The 17458-nt window shown below is 33.9% G+C and overlaps 1 protein-coding gene across 2 annotated transcripts in view; it reads left to right on the top strand.

Moving 5' to 3' along the window:
• Positions 1 to 16425: 16425 nt before the first annotated feature.
• Positions 16426 to 17458, top strand: part of LOC126740126 (nephrin) — a 357279-nt gene continuing 356246 nt past the window's right edge. The window contains exon 1 of one of the 2 annotated variants that reach the window (XM_050446042.1): positions 16426 to 16918. In XM_050446042.1, coding sequence (XP_050301999.1) covers positions 16894 to 16918 — 25 coding nt within the window. In that variant the 5' untranslated portion in view covers positions 16426 to 16893. The remainder of the gene's footprint in view (positions 16919 to 17458) is intronic. The other variant, XM_050446043.1, reaches the window with a different exon arrangement.

The following is a 17458-nucleotide window of genomic DNA, read 5'->3' as shown; positions in this document are numbered from 1 at the left end:
ATCATCCATGTTTCACGAATGGTAAAACATGTGGCCCTGTCCTGCTAAAACCACATGTCGTCAAGATTAATTGATTCAAAACTATCCAATTATTCCTTCAGACCATAATGCACATCATACAGTGACGCTTTAAGGATGCATTGTTTGCATCATGTTTGCATGCATTGTTTGCATCACTGATACATCATTCGTGTATTGAGCTAATCCCCGAATGCAACCGTTTTGCCTATTAACGAAGCTATCGAGGTGAAAATGAGCAGCAGTTATTACTCAAGGATTCAATTGGTAAATTTGCTTCGCTGTACATGGTCTGCTGACAGAAGTAGTTTAGTCAGATGTATTTTGTAGGCATGTAGCTGTAAATCTTTAGTACGAATTCGCTAAAAAGTACCTGTTGAAATCTCGAATTCTTTTGCTCAATGACAATTGATGACAATTGAAAAATCTGTCCTGTCTTCTGTCACACTCTTACGAACTGCTGTGATGTTTTGTTCTAACCGACCGCTATCAGCTCGTAGCGTGATTATTACTAACCAAACTAGTACATTCAAATTTTTTGATTATTCTTTTTACCGTAGATGAATTAGAAACATTATATCCACGTTATATTGGACGCACTTTACGAATAGAATTAATTAAGCTTCCACTATTTTGACAATCAGGACACGTAGTTCTATGTAGTTTACTAACTTTTATCTGTCAACTTTAGACCTTTCACGTCATAATAATCATGGTTGTTAAACATAGCGCGCTTACTGAAACACTCTTTATATCTAAGATTATTAAGTTTTTTAAATATTTCTCTATTACGACTTTATATATAGTGATAGAAAATGCTGAGTTGCCATGCAAATTAATGAATAGATACAAGTTTTTAATACGGTACGAACGTCTTCTTAATACAACTTGTACTAACGAGATGTCGCTAGACTATTACTTACGCTTTGTGAAATTTATACTTTTATTCGATTCACGTGTTTTTGGTTTGTTTTATTTATAGTTCCCATTATTTTACCTATTGTAACTAAGTAAGGTATGATGGAAGGTACTATGGAAATAAAGACTCCTTCTCCTAACTACTCTTTAGTTTCACTATAGTAGTGTCCTTTTGTGTGTACTTTTATGTACTGGCGTAATTAGTAAACAACCACTTTGTTTGAGATCAACATGTAGTCAGGGGCAAGGGAGTATTTTGTTTACAAACGTATTTACTGATTCTCTGTTGTTAAGTTTACCCACATTTTCAAAAGAGGAAATTTTCAGCTATATCTTAACACATATAGTAATGTTAATTTAACCTATAGGTGTTACATTTTGGATTTAAAATAAAAAGTAGAAATAGATATATCTTATTTTATCTAGGCAACACCGCCAGTAAAAGCTGATGTTTACGAAATTTCATCTTGTCAGACAGCTTTGTGTTTACGTTCGGCATTTGTGAAGTTCTGTGTTTTTTCTTTATTTTTTGGCTGAAAAAGTAAAAAGGTCTTATTTGAATTTGAGTACTTTTGTGAACTGTTACAATGGTAAAAACTTGTGCCCCACTATGAAAAAAGGCGATTTAGGTCGATTTTTTATAAGTAAATACCGATACTGTCATTACATGATATCAAGGGAGAACCATCATCATAAACATAGAACAGGGGATCATAGAAATAAACCTAAAAAAAAAAAAACTCATGAAATCTATAATTTTTAAAAAATACTTAATTTTGATAAAAATGGTTTTTATTAGATAAGTATCTTTATTCTAATGAAGTTCGTTAAAAAGGCGCATAGAGTTCATAAACGGTAATATTGTTTATAATTTAAAGCATAATCTATCATTAATAAATATTTATCATGTAAATATTTTTTGACGACGTCGCTGATAATTCCTTGTATCAGCGGAATCAACAAACCTTCCGAGCGGCGTTGCGATGTTATTGCCTTTTTCTCTAATATACGTTATTTGCATTAATTTAACATTCAATATTGACTTATTTATAGAGTATCTTATCAGATTTTATAAAAAAAATGCTTCATATTTTAAAGAGGAACAGCAGAAATGTTTTTTGTCTGTCAAAATAAGTGACACATTTTAGTCATCTTATATAGTGTTTTTTTGCCATTTCTATATAAGCATTTGGCATCATGGCATGAGAAATATTGCAAGCAAACATTCTATATAAGCATTTGGCATCATGGCATGAGAAATATTGCAAGCAAACAAACTGCTCATAGTTCCACGGCAATGTTAATTCTAGCTTTTCAATGCTCTAAGTATACTGGAATCTATGAGGAGGTAATCAAAAATAAGATGTTTATAGGATTATATTAATTTCAAAATTTTAAAAGATCATGAAATAAGATTGTTATTGGGGATCCGATTAACCATCAATAAGAATCAATAACATGCGATGCCAGCGAAAAAAATCTGTATTTATTGTTATAATGAAGAGTATAAAAGCCACACAAGCAAAATTTGACGCACTACTGCTTTAATAACGGGATCGGCCTACAAATCAGAACTAGAAAAAACTTTGAACAAAAAATTTAAAATAGTTCTGATTAACTGTGCACTAAAAGGTCAAAATAGAAACACAAAAGCTAAGTAAAAAAAAAGTTAAAGGGAAGGGAAAAGCTAAGAAACCTCTTACCCATCCAGTGCTGATGATACCGATACTGAATTGCAGTTAGTAGACAATGATGATGATACCGATAGAGATGCCGAAGACGCCGAGTGTATGTATTGCAATAATTTTTATTCAGAGGACAAAGCAAAGGTAAACTGGACCAGATGTAATCAATGCTTTCGTTGTTGCCATGAAAAATATGCAAGAACTGACAAAAATCTATGGTTTATTTGTGTGATGTGCTTGGATTAACTTTAAGGTTCTTCATACAGTTTTTAAATGTGTTTCAATTAATAAAAATCTAAACAAATACCTATGATTTTTATTTTAAGAATTAGAAGATTAAGTGTGAAATGCAGGCTTTTATTATACATCATATAATAACGCTGAATTTGTTAATCACAATTTGAAAAATTTTGAAGAAATTTAAAAAAAAAAAGTTTCTGCCTGATTGCGTTGTTTTTGGAAAAGAAGTACCTCAGATGTTAGCCAAGGAGCTTTAGGTTTAGTAATTCTTGCTTTTTTAAAAGGAGCATGTTTATTAAAAAGTGTTTAAATTAAATTATTAAAAATTACTAGTTTACTATCGATATTATTTTGATATAAAATGTTATCTCATAGTAGTAAATATAAATCCTGCAAAAAAATTGGTTATTAAAATTTTTAAAGCACCTGTACTCAATAAGCTTGGGAACTATGGGTACCCGGTTTAAATTTAGCTCACAGAAAACCAAGTTGTGATCTGAGATGTTGTCTGCGCAAATGACCCCTTTATTATGTATCAGAGACACATTAGACACAAATATGACATCAAGAAGAGTGCTGCAAGTAGCCGAGACTCTGGTTGGCTCTTCAATTATTTGAGTAAGAATTTAATTTTCAAATAATGATGTAAGGGGATTACTTAAATTTAAAAGATTAATATTAAAATCTCCTAAACAGAAAACTTCGTCAACACACGGGTATATAAAAGAAAATATATTATCAAAATCAGAACTTAGGCTATTAAAATTAAGAGTAGGGGGCTTATAGAAATCACCAAAAGCATAATTTTTATTTTTAAGAAAAAAAGTTCCAATTGAGCATTAATATTAAAGTCAAATGAAACAATATTAACTTTATACTTGTTTCTTACATAAGCCGTCACGCCCCCGCCTCTATCCTGACGATTCTTCTTAAAAAATTGGTATCCCGGAATTTGAAACAACAATGAGTCATCATCAGGTATTGAAGAGCCATGTTTCAGATAAAAAGATAAAGTCTACATTGTGATATTCTACTAGGAATCTAAATTCAATGAATCTTGTATGCAATGATCTTACGCTTAAATATGCAACTCTCATTTACCTATAAAATGTATTACACCCTACTATATTAGACACTATAATATACCTTTTTATACCAAAAAGAGAAAAATTAATAAAACATAAAAAATTAACATATAAAAATTATATACAAATAAAAATTATTTAATATAAAAAAAGGTAAATGGTTAGAGGTTAAGAACCTCAGATGAATGATGAATGAGTCGCTCTCATTTCCATTTCTAATACCAAGTTTTTACCAAAGAAACAATTATAAAAACAAAACAAAAAAAAGTACAAATTCTACCATGTTATCGTTATAATAATCCTCAAGTAAAATATTTTTTTATTCAGTTGAGAATATTGGTCCGTGAAATGACCAGTACCAGTTCTAAGTTGAATGTTTATTTATTTACTGCATTTCATGATGCTTTCCTATTTAAAAAACCTATTTTTCTAATAAAATTTTAATACACTAATAACACTAACCAAAATTATACTAAACAATTTTTTCTATCATATATCTCCATTGCTTTTTCTTTTTATTCCTTAATTGTTTTAAAATATTTTTCATTTTATTTAGACGATAAGTCTAATAATATTTGAGAGATTACTTCCTTATGATCCTTAAGAATTGCTTGTTTTGAAATGGGTGATAAAGGGTGTTTTAATAAGAGTGCAAGATTCCACTGCTCAATAAAACATGATTTTCTGTAGTAAAGTTTTGAAATATGTATTGATTTAAAACATATAAATTTACCAATTATGTATGAATTGAAATATCTTGTAAATGCCCGCCATGACTTTGCTGGCATATGCATACCCTTTTAACGAAATTTTTCATAACATTAATATTAACATTTCATTTATTTATTAAATTTTTTTATTCATAATTGTTAAACTGTACTTGGGGCTGATTTATTATTTTCTTGATATATTTTTGTATATCGTATGATCGGTAGATACTTCTAGAGACATCTTTATTATGTAATGATGTTTTTTTTGTCGCGTTAATATTTAGTTTAAAGGAGTTCTTTGTTTAAGTACAGATAATTTTTTTTTAATTTGTATGCCATGAAAGTAGCGCATATTAAATTGCGCTCAATAAATATACCGTTCAATGACTTTCAGACTTTGATTGTAAATTCAAATAATTCTGATGTTATTTTAGTCAAATAAACTTGTCTTTCTAATGGTCAGGATGTATCTGGTTTTCAAAATGCCGGGCTATAATTTTTATATAGAAAACAGAGATGGTAGAGGAGGCGGTGTGGGTGCCTATATTAAAGATCACTTAGATGTAGACTTAATTACATTTGATTTCCTAATAACTAAAGAACTTGAGTATATCTTTTTGAAAATAAAGCTAAAATCTTTTTCTATTGCCATTGGTAATTTTTATCCCTCCCCCAAATATAAACATAGGTCTCTTTTAGAAGATTTTGATAATATTTTATCTGAAGTTGATCTAAATTTTGATGTGGTATTATGTCTAGGAGACTTTAATATTATTTTTTTTGATTTTAATAATGTTGTCCTTAACAGTTTTGATTCATATAATCTTGAACAGATACTTAACGAACCAACTAGCATAACCCAACATTCAAGCAAGCTCATAGATCCAATTTTTATCAGTGATACCACATTAGTTACATCCTCTGGTACACTCTCTGTTGATACAATCTCTGATCACAGACTCGTTTTTGTTGACTTAAAACTAAAATCTAATAAACCTTTATCAAAACTTGTTACGTATCGTTGTTTTAACGGTTTTGTCTTAAATGATTTTTTGTCCGATCTCTACAATTTGCCTTAGATGGACATTGTTTATCGGAACGATATAGATAACACAATTCATATTCCAAGACATAAGACTCAATTATTTAAAAGGTCCTTTCCCTATAATTTTGCATATCATGATGAACACTTGGGCATAAATTTTGAGTTGGGTTTGGTGTCTGTTCAGACTTTTCGCATAGGAATGATGGTGCGTCTGATGAGTCAGCAGCTATCTGCGTAAAATATTGAAGGGTCAAAATTGTTAGTTTGGGTATGGGTGAAAACTAAAAATCTGTGTTTAGTGTGGGTAACTAATGTGCGTGTGTTTTATTTTTGTGACAGGTACTATGTTAATGTTCTAAATTTTTTGGGTAGGTGTGTATAATTAAACTGTGTATAAATAGTCTGTTACAAGCGTTTCTACAATTTTTTTAGTTAGTTTTTTTAAGTTTTGCCTACAATGTTAAAGACCAGAATCTGTCTTGGCAAAATTCTGAATTTCTTGGCCTTTTATCTGCATAAAATAATACATGTGTATTTTTTTTTCATGTAGTTATGATGAATTTGCAAATAAAAAATATTTATTATTATTATTATTTACAGCCAGTTAAGGCTAGCACTGCCTCTAAGGGGGAGGGGGGATCATTTACTTATCCCAGATACCTCCAATATCAAAAGGATTAAGCTCTGTGGTCTGTGGGGGGCCTTTTCGGTGCCCTTAAGTGACCTGAAATGTAGAGTTATCTCCTAGGAATTTTCGGGTTCTGCGAGCAGTTGCCAGTAGTACTGCCTTTTACATGTGCCTATATAGATGTTCGCCAGTTCCTAGTTGTTTAAGGTATTCCAGTAGACTCTTTGGTATTACCCCCGTTGTCGATATAACAATTGGGATGGTCTGAACATTATCCATTCTCCATTGCCTTCCGACTTGAATTTCTAGATCTCTGTATTTTGCAATTTTCTCAGTGTGTTTCTCTTGCAGATTATTGTTGTTCGGTATGGCTACGTCAATTAGAGTTGTATTCCTGAAAATTTTATCTATTAAAATAAGATCTGGTCTATTATGCCTTACATGTTGATCGGTAAGTACACTGCGGTCCCAATATAACTTATATCGGTCATTTTCCTCTACGGGTTCTGGAGTATATATATTTATAATACGGAACCTTTTCTGTTGTAATAAGACTCAACTTCATTGCCAGCTCTTGATGTAAAATTTTCCCAGCTGAGTCATGCCGTTCTTTGTATTCTGTCGCTGCAATGGCCTGACATCCTCCTGTTATGTGTTGGATTGTCTCTGATGTTTGGCATCCATACCGGCATTTGTCGGACGGATCTCTGACGATGTGTTTGAGATAATTTTTTGTTGGTATAACCTGATCTTGGATGGCGAGTAGAAAGCCCTCGGTTTCTGGAAACATCTTGCCTGATACTAACCAATAGTTCGACGAAGCAGTGTCAACATGATTTCGGCTGATCTCATTAGGATGCCGCCCATGAAGGGGCTTCTCCATCCAGATACGAGTATTTCCTGGTCCGTATGATGGTAGCTGCACGCTTCCTCGCTCTTAAGTTTTAGAGGAGTGGAATCGTCTATTTAATTTATTGCGCGATGCAGCGTGGAATTTTCTCCTTGCCTGTAAAAATAGGATCTTAAGTTAGTGATTTGTTTTTTAAGTTATTTACCCAGATCTATTAATCCTCTTCCTCCAAGGTGGCGGGGAAGCATTGTTCTTTCAGTGGCACTTCGAGAGTGGTGGTTGTGCGTTTTAGTAAGTAGGGTGCCTCACTTTTCTTTGTAGCCTTTCTATGTCTGTCCTACTCCAATTAATTACCCCAAAAGAATAACTAAGAGCTCAACATGCGTAGGAGTTAAGTGCCTTAAACATATTTTTGCTGTTGAGATTAGTTCTCAAAACTTATCTTACCCTTTTCTCAAACTCGTTAGTCAGTTCGCATTTCATTGTTTGTTGTTCAATCGTTTGTGATTGTTTCATCCCCAAGTATTTGTAAATTTCGTGTTCGCCCATGGCCTCGATGATCTGGAAATTCTGCATCTGATATTCTCCTGGCTGAATTTTTCCTGGGATTATATTGAGAGTACGGCATTTATCTAGTCCAAATTGCATGCCGATGTTGTTGGAGAACTCTTCTACTATATGCAGCATTTGGTTTAGCTGGTTCCTAGTTGCAGCCATTATTTTTAAATCATCTATATACAGTAAGTGATTTAACTTTGCAATCTCGGTTTTATTATCTCGGCTGCTAAACCCATAGTTGGTAGAGTTAAGACGGTTCGAAAGAGGGTTCATAGCAAGGCAGAACCATAATGGGCTCAGTGAGTCCCCTTGGAAGATTCCTGTTCGAATTAGAATGTTGTTTGTACTTACTGTGCTTTTACCCTGTACTTCGAGCTGGATCGTTGTTCTCCAACTTGTCATAGCGCTCTCTAGTAAAGACAAAGTATTACCATCAACTTTATATACTTTTAATATGTTTATAAGCCATTCGTGTGGTACTGAGTCAAAGGCTTTCTTATAGTCGACGTAGGCAGTAAAAATATTTCTCTTGTTGTGATATGCCTGGTTGTTGATGACAGAGTCGATAATAAGTTGTTCTTTATAGTCCATAGACCCTTTAGCGCATCCTTTTTGTTGTGCGGCTATGATGTTGTTTTCCTCACAGTGTTGATAAATGCGCTGTGTTAAACATGAAGTGATAATTTTATACAAAGTAGGTAGGCACGTTACCGGTCGGTACTTAGACGGATCTTGTGTGTTGTTCTGGTCTTTAGGCAGTAGATAGGTTACTCCTTGCGTTAGGAACGCTGGCATTTCCTGTGGGTTAAGAATAACGTGGTTAATTAATTCTGAGAGTTTAGGATGCACACTCCGTAGTTTCTTTAGCCAAAAGTTATGAACTCCATCTGGGCCAGGTGATTTCCAATTATGCAGTTTTTGGATAATCTGGTTGACTTCCTCGATAGTGAATGGTCGATGTTCCATCTGGTTATATTTATTACTATTTTGTTTCTCTTCAGTAACCCAGCTTGCGTTGATATTGCATGTTGTTTGAGTTGCAAGTTGTTTGGCCCAAAAATCTTGAATTTGTTCTTTCGTGGGGTATTGCTTATCTGGGTGATCTGATTTTGAATTTAGCTCTTTATAAAATTGTTTTTCGGCCTTTTCAAAACGAAGATTGTCACGTTTTCGGTTATTACTGGTCTTGTATCTTCATAGGCGCCCCGAAAATAAGGAAAGTTTCTGTTTTAGAGTATCCAGGCATTGTTGAGCTGAATTATTTTCTGGTTCATGCCGAGTGTGGATGTTGTTTCTCTGCAAAATTTCATCAACTTTCTGTTTTAGTCTATTTGTTCGTGTACCCCTCAGATATTCTGTTAGTTAGCCGATATCTTTTCGAAACCTCTGAATTTTTCGTTGAAGTCTGGTCTCCCATGGCGGTATCGGCAGCTCGGTTCTTGCAGAGTCATTGTGGATCCTTATCTTAATCTTCATGGTTTTAGCAACGGCAGTTGCTGCGCTATAAACTAAAAGGTGAAGAGATTGCATGTTATTAATATTTAAAAGATAAGGTGGAAGAATTTTGGTGTTTAAAAGTTCCATAATTTGACCTAGTTTTTTTGAAGAGTTTACTTTTGGAAGTTTGGGTCTTATCAGTGGGTTGGTTCCCTCAAATTCTAGCATCTCACGTGCCATTTCTGCAGATAGTTCGTGATATAGCTCAGAATTGTCCTCTTGGGTGTTTTCGGTAGTGTTAAGTTCATGTGTGTTATTTAATACGTTTTCTATTACAGGTTGCTCCTCAGCTGGTTCATTGTTAGCGGGGTCTTGTTCGTTGTTAGTTTGCGCTTGTATTTCTTCTTTAATGGTATTGAGTCTTGTCTCTGGAATAAGGTGATTACGCATTATTACCCGATATTGGTCTGCTACTCTCTGTTCGGTAACTTGGAGATGTGGATAGATTTTCCTAAATTCGGCATGTAAAGGTTTTCTGTAGCCGATCATTTCTCGTCCCAGGTTGGTCACTTTATAAAAGCTACGCATGACGGTTTCATTCATCGCAGATGTCCATTTCATGCGCTGTCTTTGTAGTCCCGCCTGGGTGAGCGCTGGCTGAATTTCCTGCGCAGCACCTTCAGCGAGGGGGGCTCGTGATGGTGTTTGGCCCTCCTGGTCGTTTTGTTGTTGAAGAGGAGGAGGTGTAGTTTCTTGAATGACAGGTTGCCGCCTCCTTAACTCCCTGCCACCGACGGTCCGCATACTGTCATGTACAGCGCCGGCTCCAGATATGCCCTGGCGATCCCCAGGCAGCGACCTTTCTCCGAGGCATCTTCCGCTTCGTGTCTCCATTTCCATGGGTGTACCACCATTTAACCCTGGTGGTCCAGGTTGTTCTTTTAGTCGCCTTTTACGACAGGCAGAACGTACCAGGAGGCTATTCTACCCCGGCCCCCCATTATTATTATTATTATTATTATTATTATTATTATTATTATTATTATTATTATTATTATTATTATTATTATTATTATTATTATTATTATTATTATTATTATTATTATTATTATTATTATTATTATTATAAAAAATTACTTCTTTTTACTGATTTTTTAAACACACTTTTTAATATTCATACTCCCTTTAAAGAAGAGTGATCAAATATCATGCTCCGTGACTAACAGAAAATTTGAAGGCTGTCATAAAGGAGCGAGATAGCAAGTTATCTCCTAATTTAACAGATCCAAACTTAATAAACCAGCATTTTTCTTAATTTTTTAACAACAGATCTAATGACTGTGATGAAACTATAGAATTTTACGAAAACAACAAATTCAGCGCATCGAAAAAATTGAAACTTTACATGTTTTTTATAAAAGATGTTCATAAAATTATTCAAAACATGAAAACATATGCTTGTGGCACAGGTAAAATCACGTCATCTATGTTAAAATATTGCAGTCCATTTATTGATCCTTACATAACTAATATTATTAACAGTTGCATAGAACAAAATTATTTTCCTTAAAGTTGGAAAACTGCAATAGGAATACCTTTACCAAAATCAAAAAAACCAGAGACCTCTCATGACTTACGCATTATAGCAATTTTTCCTGCCATTTCGAAAATAATGGAGAAAAATTTTTTTTACAGCCAGATGTACTCATATTTAAATAATAATAGTATGATCTCAGAATTGCAAAACGGGTTTCTTAAGGGGTATTCCACATCCTCCGCCTTGGCTGTGGTAACTGATGATATAATAGAGGCACTGGATCTTGGACTTGAAAGTATTTTTATACTATTAGATTACTCCAAGGCATTTAACAGTATAAATCATCGACACTTGTTGACAAAGCTAAGATATTACGGTTTTGACGTCGACTCACTGTCACTCATCGCATCATACTTCTCTAATAGCTCACAAAAAGTGTTTGTTAATGGTGTGTTCTCGGAGTCTAGTGCCATACTATCAGGAGTACCTCAGGGCTCTATCCTTAGTCCCTTTTTCTTTATTATTTACACGTCTGAACTAATAAGCTTTGTTCATGTCGGAAAGAGACAAGCTTTTGCTGACAATACCCAGATGTACTATCACTTCTCTTCAGAAGACTTTGTTACTTGTAACGAAACTATTAATCATGAACTAAATACCCTAAAAGATCTCTCTAAAAAACACGGCCCTCAACTGAATCCATTAAAATAAAAACTTATGCTGTTTGGCAAAAGAAATCAAAACGAATATTTAAAAAATAATATCAAATTCAAAATAGATCACCAAATATTACCCTTTTGTAATTCTGCTCATAATCTGGGTGTTATACTTGATTGTCAGCTTAATTTTTCCAGTCATGTTAAGCAACTTTTACAAAGGTCATATACAGGATGTTCATTTGAAAACTTCCCACCACGGATTTTTCGAAAACCACTGTTTAAAAAAAAACGCCGAAATACGTCAAAAGGTTTGTCAAGGGGGACAACTTTCTAACCTAAAATTACTTCACCCCCTTTCACCCTCTGCCCCCCAAGGTCATCCCCTTAAAAATTTTAAATGGCAAGGAGTATCAAGTAATAGCTTCTTTAAAAGGTATTTCAAAGTCTTTTATTTTGACGTTTGATTTTTTCAAATCGGTAGATTCGTTTTCGAGAAAATTAGAAAAATCTTTGTTTATCTTAATTTGTTCAGATAGAAAACAAAAACATGAAAATATTAGTTTTTATTTCAATAAGTGTTCAAAATGTTGCCCGTTAGGGTTTGCCAAATCTACAATTCGTTTATAATTTAAAACAGAAACTACCAACATAAACAGCAATTCCGAAGATTAGACGTGGAAAAAACTAAATAACAACCTTTTTTTTTCCGCATTCTTTTGATCAACACAGATATCCTGGGCGAACTGTACTTATTGTTATACCTGCTTAATTATTTATAGTTGCTAAGGAAAATAAATAATTTATTTTGCCGTCAGTTACATTTGTGACAGTCTTGGAATAGTGAAAATTTATTTGTTCAATTGAAGATTTTACTTCCAAAGTGGTTAACACAATAGCCGAAAGAGTGGAAATTATTCTAATTTATAGTGCCCAAAATCAATGTGCTCGGCAAACAGCCGTCACGTTTAACGCCAGACATCCGGAGAAGATAACTTCGCATAGGTATATTTTGGACCTTGTTACTAAGTTTACTGAAACTGAATCTGTTGCAAATATTTACTCTTATGGGGTTTTAGTACATGAGTGAAATATTCAGTTTTTTTTTTTAAAGAATCACTTCATTCTCTTTCCAGGATTAATTATTGTTACAAAATTTCTTGAGTAATAAATCATAAAAAGGTTTGAGTTTATCGCCAAAATGCAATACTGAGAGTACCCCGTATCAAACAAAATTATTCAAAAAGAACTATGCTAATATCCTGTTTTGAAAAGAAAAGTTTCAACTAGAGTTATGACTATACACTAAAGTATTTTTAATAAAGTATCCGTTTAACCATTGTAACCACAGTATCATTGTAACCACATCATCATTGTAACCACATCATCATTGTAACCACAGTATAAATCATAATTTTTTTACCTTTTATGGATTCTTGCACAAAAAACAGCGAGCAAACTCTCTAACTCGATAGAAAGAAAATTTCTTTCTATTATAGAAAAAAATCTAAACTCTACTCTCAATCTTAACTGGCTTCGATCGGGTAGAGTTCGGGTTGCCGTCGGCATAGAAATATAGAAAGAGGTTGTATGGTCTTGCTATTACTTTCGTCTCTTTTTAGTACATTGAAAAAAAGATGTATTTATCTTTGTTGTGGGGATGTTTTTGTAACCGATTTGAAAATCAACGAATTCTCATATTCTCATATTAGACCAATAAGCCTCATTGTGCAAGGAACAACGTTTTTAATAAGTGATAAAGGAAATAGGGTCGGCTTGAAAGTGATTCTACAGAAGAGAATAAAATGGGTTTTATTACTCTTCACAAATTTTGAAAATACTATATATATATAATTCTTTTATCATTAATTCAATCGTTTATTCTTTCTCTTCTATTTCTAAGGCAAAATTAATAATACTATTATCTTAAATCTATATTTTAAGACAAATATTAACATATAAATTTAATAGTAAATATATTTAAATAAAAAAAGAAAATATATTAAACTATTGAGAATGTTCCAATGAGCCCGCTTAACGTGATAGCCTAAACTAAATCCCATTCTTGTTTCTACCCTCTGGCGCGGTATCGTAGGAATGCTGAGCGACCGTCCTTGCGTTCTTCTTGCTAACATTCGGCCATCCTGAGTTCTTGTTCTGGCCTCAGAATTCCAAAACATAATTATTCTGAAAATAACATGTTAGCCATTATTCTAACCGTCAACGTCCATTAAAGGTCGTATACCAATCATACTCTATCAACTATTTCATATGTTAACCATTTGCTAACCGTTCTTTATCTTATATGTTAGTCGTTTACTAACCTTTAAAAGCGTTAGTCGTTTACTAACCATTGAGAGCGTTAGTCATTTATTAACCATTGAGGGTGTTAGTCATTTACTTTCGTTAGTCTTTTACTTACCATTTTTACTATTGTTAGCCGTATACTAACCTTTTAGTACAATCCAGGGTTTCATGCTATCGACTGCCACCACAGTCCGTTTCTTTTTGTGAGCATTGGCCTCGAGTGTGACCTAATTTATGACAGAGCTTGCACTCAATACGCTCTTTATAACAATCAATTGCTCTGTGGTTTTCGCCGCAATTTAAACAAGAAATGCGTTTTGACACTTTTCGGGGATCGAAAGTTTATTCGTCTCTTTGTTCGCGCTTCCATTGTGCGTCACTCCCCATAGCGGATGTTGATGCGATTGGAAAATGGGTTACCTGGGCAGTTGACACATGTTGAAAATCAACTTTGGTTGGTTTTAAAGCACGGACGCTACTTAAATAGTTCGCCAATTCGACAATACTTTTAAAATTTGCAGCGCGAGTTATATTGCAACCGTATTATCACCCACTCCCTCCGTTACACTATCTATTAAATATGCGTCCGGGATAATTTAATTGCAATTTATTGAGCTTAGCAACCTTTTCTCTACAGTAATCGCCCAAATTTTGCATAGATTGCGGCGTGTACATTGCAGCATCTACTAATAATTTTCCAAATTTTATTGTGCTTGGAAGATGGAAAAGGCCCTTTAATAGTTTCCAAGAATTTAACGTTATTCGAGAACCATCGTACCATTTACGCGCGTTTCCACGTAACATACTGGTCGCTAATTTTACGGTAGTTAAATCGTCCCATTTGTGGCAAAATTTTAGGTTTTCAACCCGCCGTATCCAGCCTTCCGCGGTTATAATGTTCGCATTCGGATCGAATATAGGTATAATAGTTTCAGTAATCGACGCACTCACAGCTGAAAAAGGAATAACAGAATTTGTACTCACTTAAGCCTGCAGTCTACTTATTTACTTTTTCAACTTTTTTATTTGCTCCCGTGCTTCGCCATCAGAGTCATCGGACCAAGAAGAGCTTGGAGAACGACGCCGTCTTTTTTGCTTCGGCGACAAGGGCGGTGTATAGGAGCGGGTCCTCTCTACCTTTTTACCTTCCATGATAGCACATACACTCGCACACAATCACGAGCACTAAAATTCACAATTCACAACCACCAAAAAGGTTAAAATATGGTCCCTTTTGTAAAAGACGCGAACTTGGGATCTTATTCCACTTCTGACTTTGTTAGAATGTTCCAATGAGCCCGCTTAACGTGATAGCCTAAACTAAATCCCATTCTTGTTTCTACCCTCTGGAGCGGTATCGTAGGAATACTGACCGGCCGTCCTTGCATTCTTCTTGCTAACACTATTATAAATACACTCTATGAAAGAGATAAGATAAAATTAGGAGGATCCATCATAAAATTCGCCGTCTTATTGATATCTAAAATTACTTCAAAAATCTATAAGAAAACTTTTCCCTTATCGGCATCCCTTATGGATATAGGATGAAAACAGAAACAATAACAAAGCATACTTATTACTTAAAAGATCGATAATATCGAATGACATTTCAGTAATTAAGACTGTGGGGTGTGAAAAATCCCATTAGCTATAAAAATAGGCTTATGTTTATAGATTGGGTAGTATAAGAATGTCTAAAGCCGAACGATGCCGAGTGACACAGAGAAAAGGTTAGCGAGTGCTAATCGCGCATAGAAAGATATATTCTTTCTATATTTTTTCTTGTCTATTTCTATGTTTATTAAGTTAGAGAGGGCCGCTGCTTATTTACCGCTGCAGATTTTTACTCGCACTATGTAAACTTCTACGAAGACAACGTTGAACTAGCAGATACGGGATATTTTTTCGAGCATATGCTGGAGTGGATTAGATAAAGGATATTATAAACAGTTGATTTAAAAATATTTTCCTGCATTCTTACCGTTACTGGATATTACAATAATGTGTGAAATATCGTAACCCTCACATTGCCCAGTAAATCTAAAAATTGTCAACCTATTGGCAACCGATAGGTATATTGAAAGTATTTGTATCTTTTCTATTACCATCAAACCCAGTATTTTTGGCTGTCTCCATTTTTCCATAGTGTCCGCGAATGTGTTAAAAAATAATGAAAATAAAATTCAAGACTACAAAAATTTAATCAAATCGTAATATTTTTGAGCGACGAATATGCCGTTGCTCTGTGTCGACCAAATTATGAGACACTTTGTGTGCATAATTTAACACATATGCTTCATTAATGTAAAATATTATTATCACGGGCTCGGTTTTTTTCTCTACACGGCTCTTCCAATAATGCTGTAATTATTCTTAGAAAATCCCTATAGATAATTAAAATGTTTTTATTCAAGCAATTCAGACTTTTTCTTTGCTTGATTTTTAATAAGGCTTATAAGATTGAAAATAAAATCAAGTAGTCACCTGTTCAACTCATATGCCTCAAGCTGGCCGTCACGTTGGGCGCCAAAAGTTAAAATTAAGCGATATTTCGACACACCCCAAAAACAACTTTCGCTAAAACCTCTTTAACTTCTCTATGTACTTATTCGGTGGCATAATAATTCTTCATCTTTATCCATCCTGTAAAACCACCTTTTTTTATTAAAGACCTTTCTACCAGCAGCAGCAGCAGGCAGCAGCCACAGCGGGTCTCAAGAATAGCATAACAGGTGATGGCGAACGAGCTTAGTCGAAGTCACAATCGGGCATATTCGAGATCCGGCGTACCGGAGCCTGCACGTGAAGAGCCATCAGTCCCATGCAGAGCTTTTCCGTTGCCGGAGCAGAGTTTTCGAGTCCGGGCGGGTCTTCTCTCACTCCGGACGCTTTTTATGTTACACTCGAAGTTACTGCACGGACTTTGTAGTTTGCAAATTTCGCACTTTTTCTCGCCGGTCAGTTTTTTTTTCTAAAAAAAAACTACGAAAATGTTTCTGGGTGTTGCAGCTAGAAAATGAGTTTTCGAGCGATCAGTTAAGCGTTGTGGATTTTTGCTTTATAGTGAAACAAGGATTTGTTTAGGGTGAAAATATATGATTTTTGATGACAGAAAAAGTGACGCATTACGGTGGAATATAATATTATAGAGTGATTAAAGAAACATATTAGTGATTTTTTACTATTAGTGGTGTTACTCTTGGATTTACTTAATTGAAAATGGATACGTTTATTTTTAAAACGCGTAAGTGTTTTTGCGTGTTTTTTTTTGATTTGGTACTGGGTTTGTGTATTCAGATTTAGAAAAATTTATAACTTTTTAAATAGTTTTTTCATTACATGATCATGAATAATTTTAAAAATATTATTACTTACATATAATATTTAGAATTTAATTAATTAATTAAAATTATTGGTCTCTTAAAAAGCAAAACTAGTTATCTAGTTTCAGTTTTATAAAGGGAAAAAATTGAAAAGACTTTTAATTGCCTTAAATATAAAAGAAGACATATCCTTTGTGTCCGCTTTATAGCGAAACAAATATATACAGTTATAATTTTTTTCGTCCATTTTGGGGACTTCTGCTGATTAGGAGTTAAATAACTCATTGTGTAAGTTAAATTGTTGCATATGCAGAGTAACTCTTTTTTGAGCAGATCGCACTTAAATGATGTTAATTATCATAAATATCTGGCCTTTAGATTTTATAGCTTATTATAATGCCGTAAATTTTAAACACATTTTTTACACACATAACTCCTTTATTTTGGTTAATGGTTAAGTT

Source organism: Anthonomus grandis, chromosome 9, assembly GCF_022605725.1.
Source record: "Anthonomus grandis grandis chromosome 9, icAntGran1.3, whole genome shotgun sequence".
In the NCBI taxonomy this organism is placed as follows: domain Eukaryota; kingdom Metazoa; phylum Arthropoda; class Insecta; order Coleoptera; family Curculionidae; genus Anthonomus; species Anthonomus grandis.
Note: the sequence above shows the minus strand (reverse complement) of the source record. Positions and strands in the feature narration are given on the sequence as shown.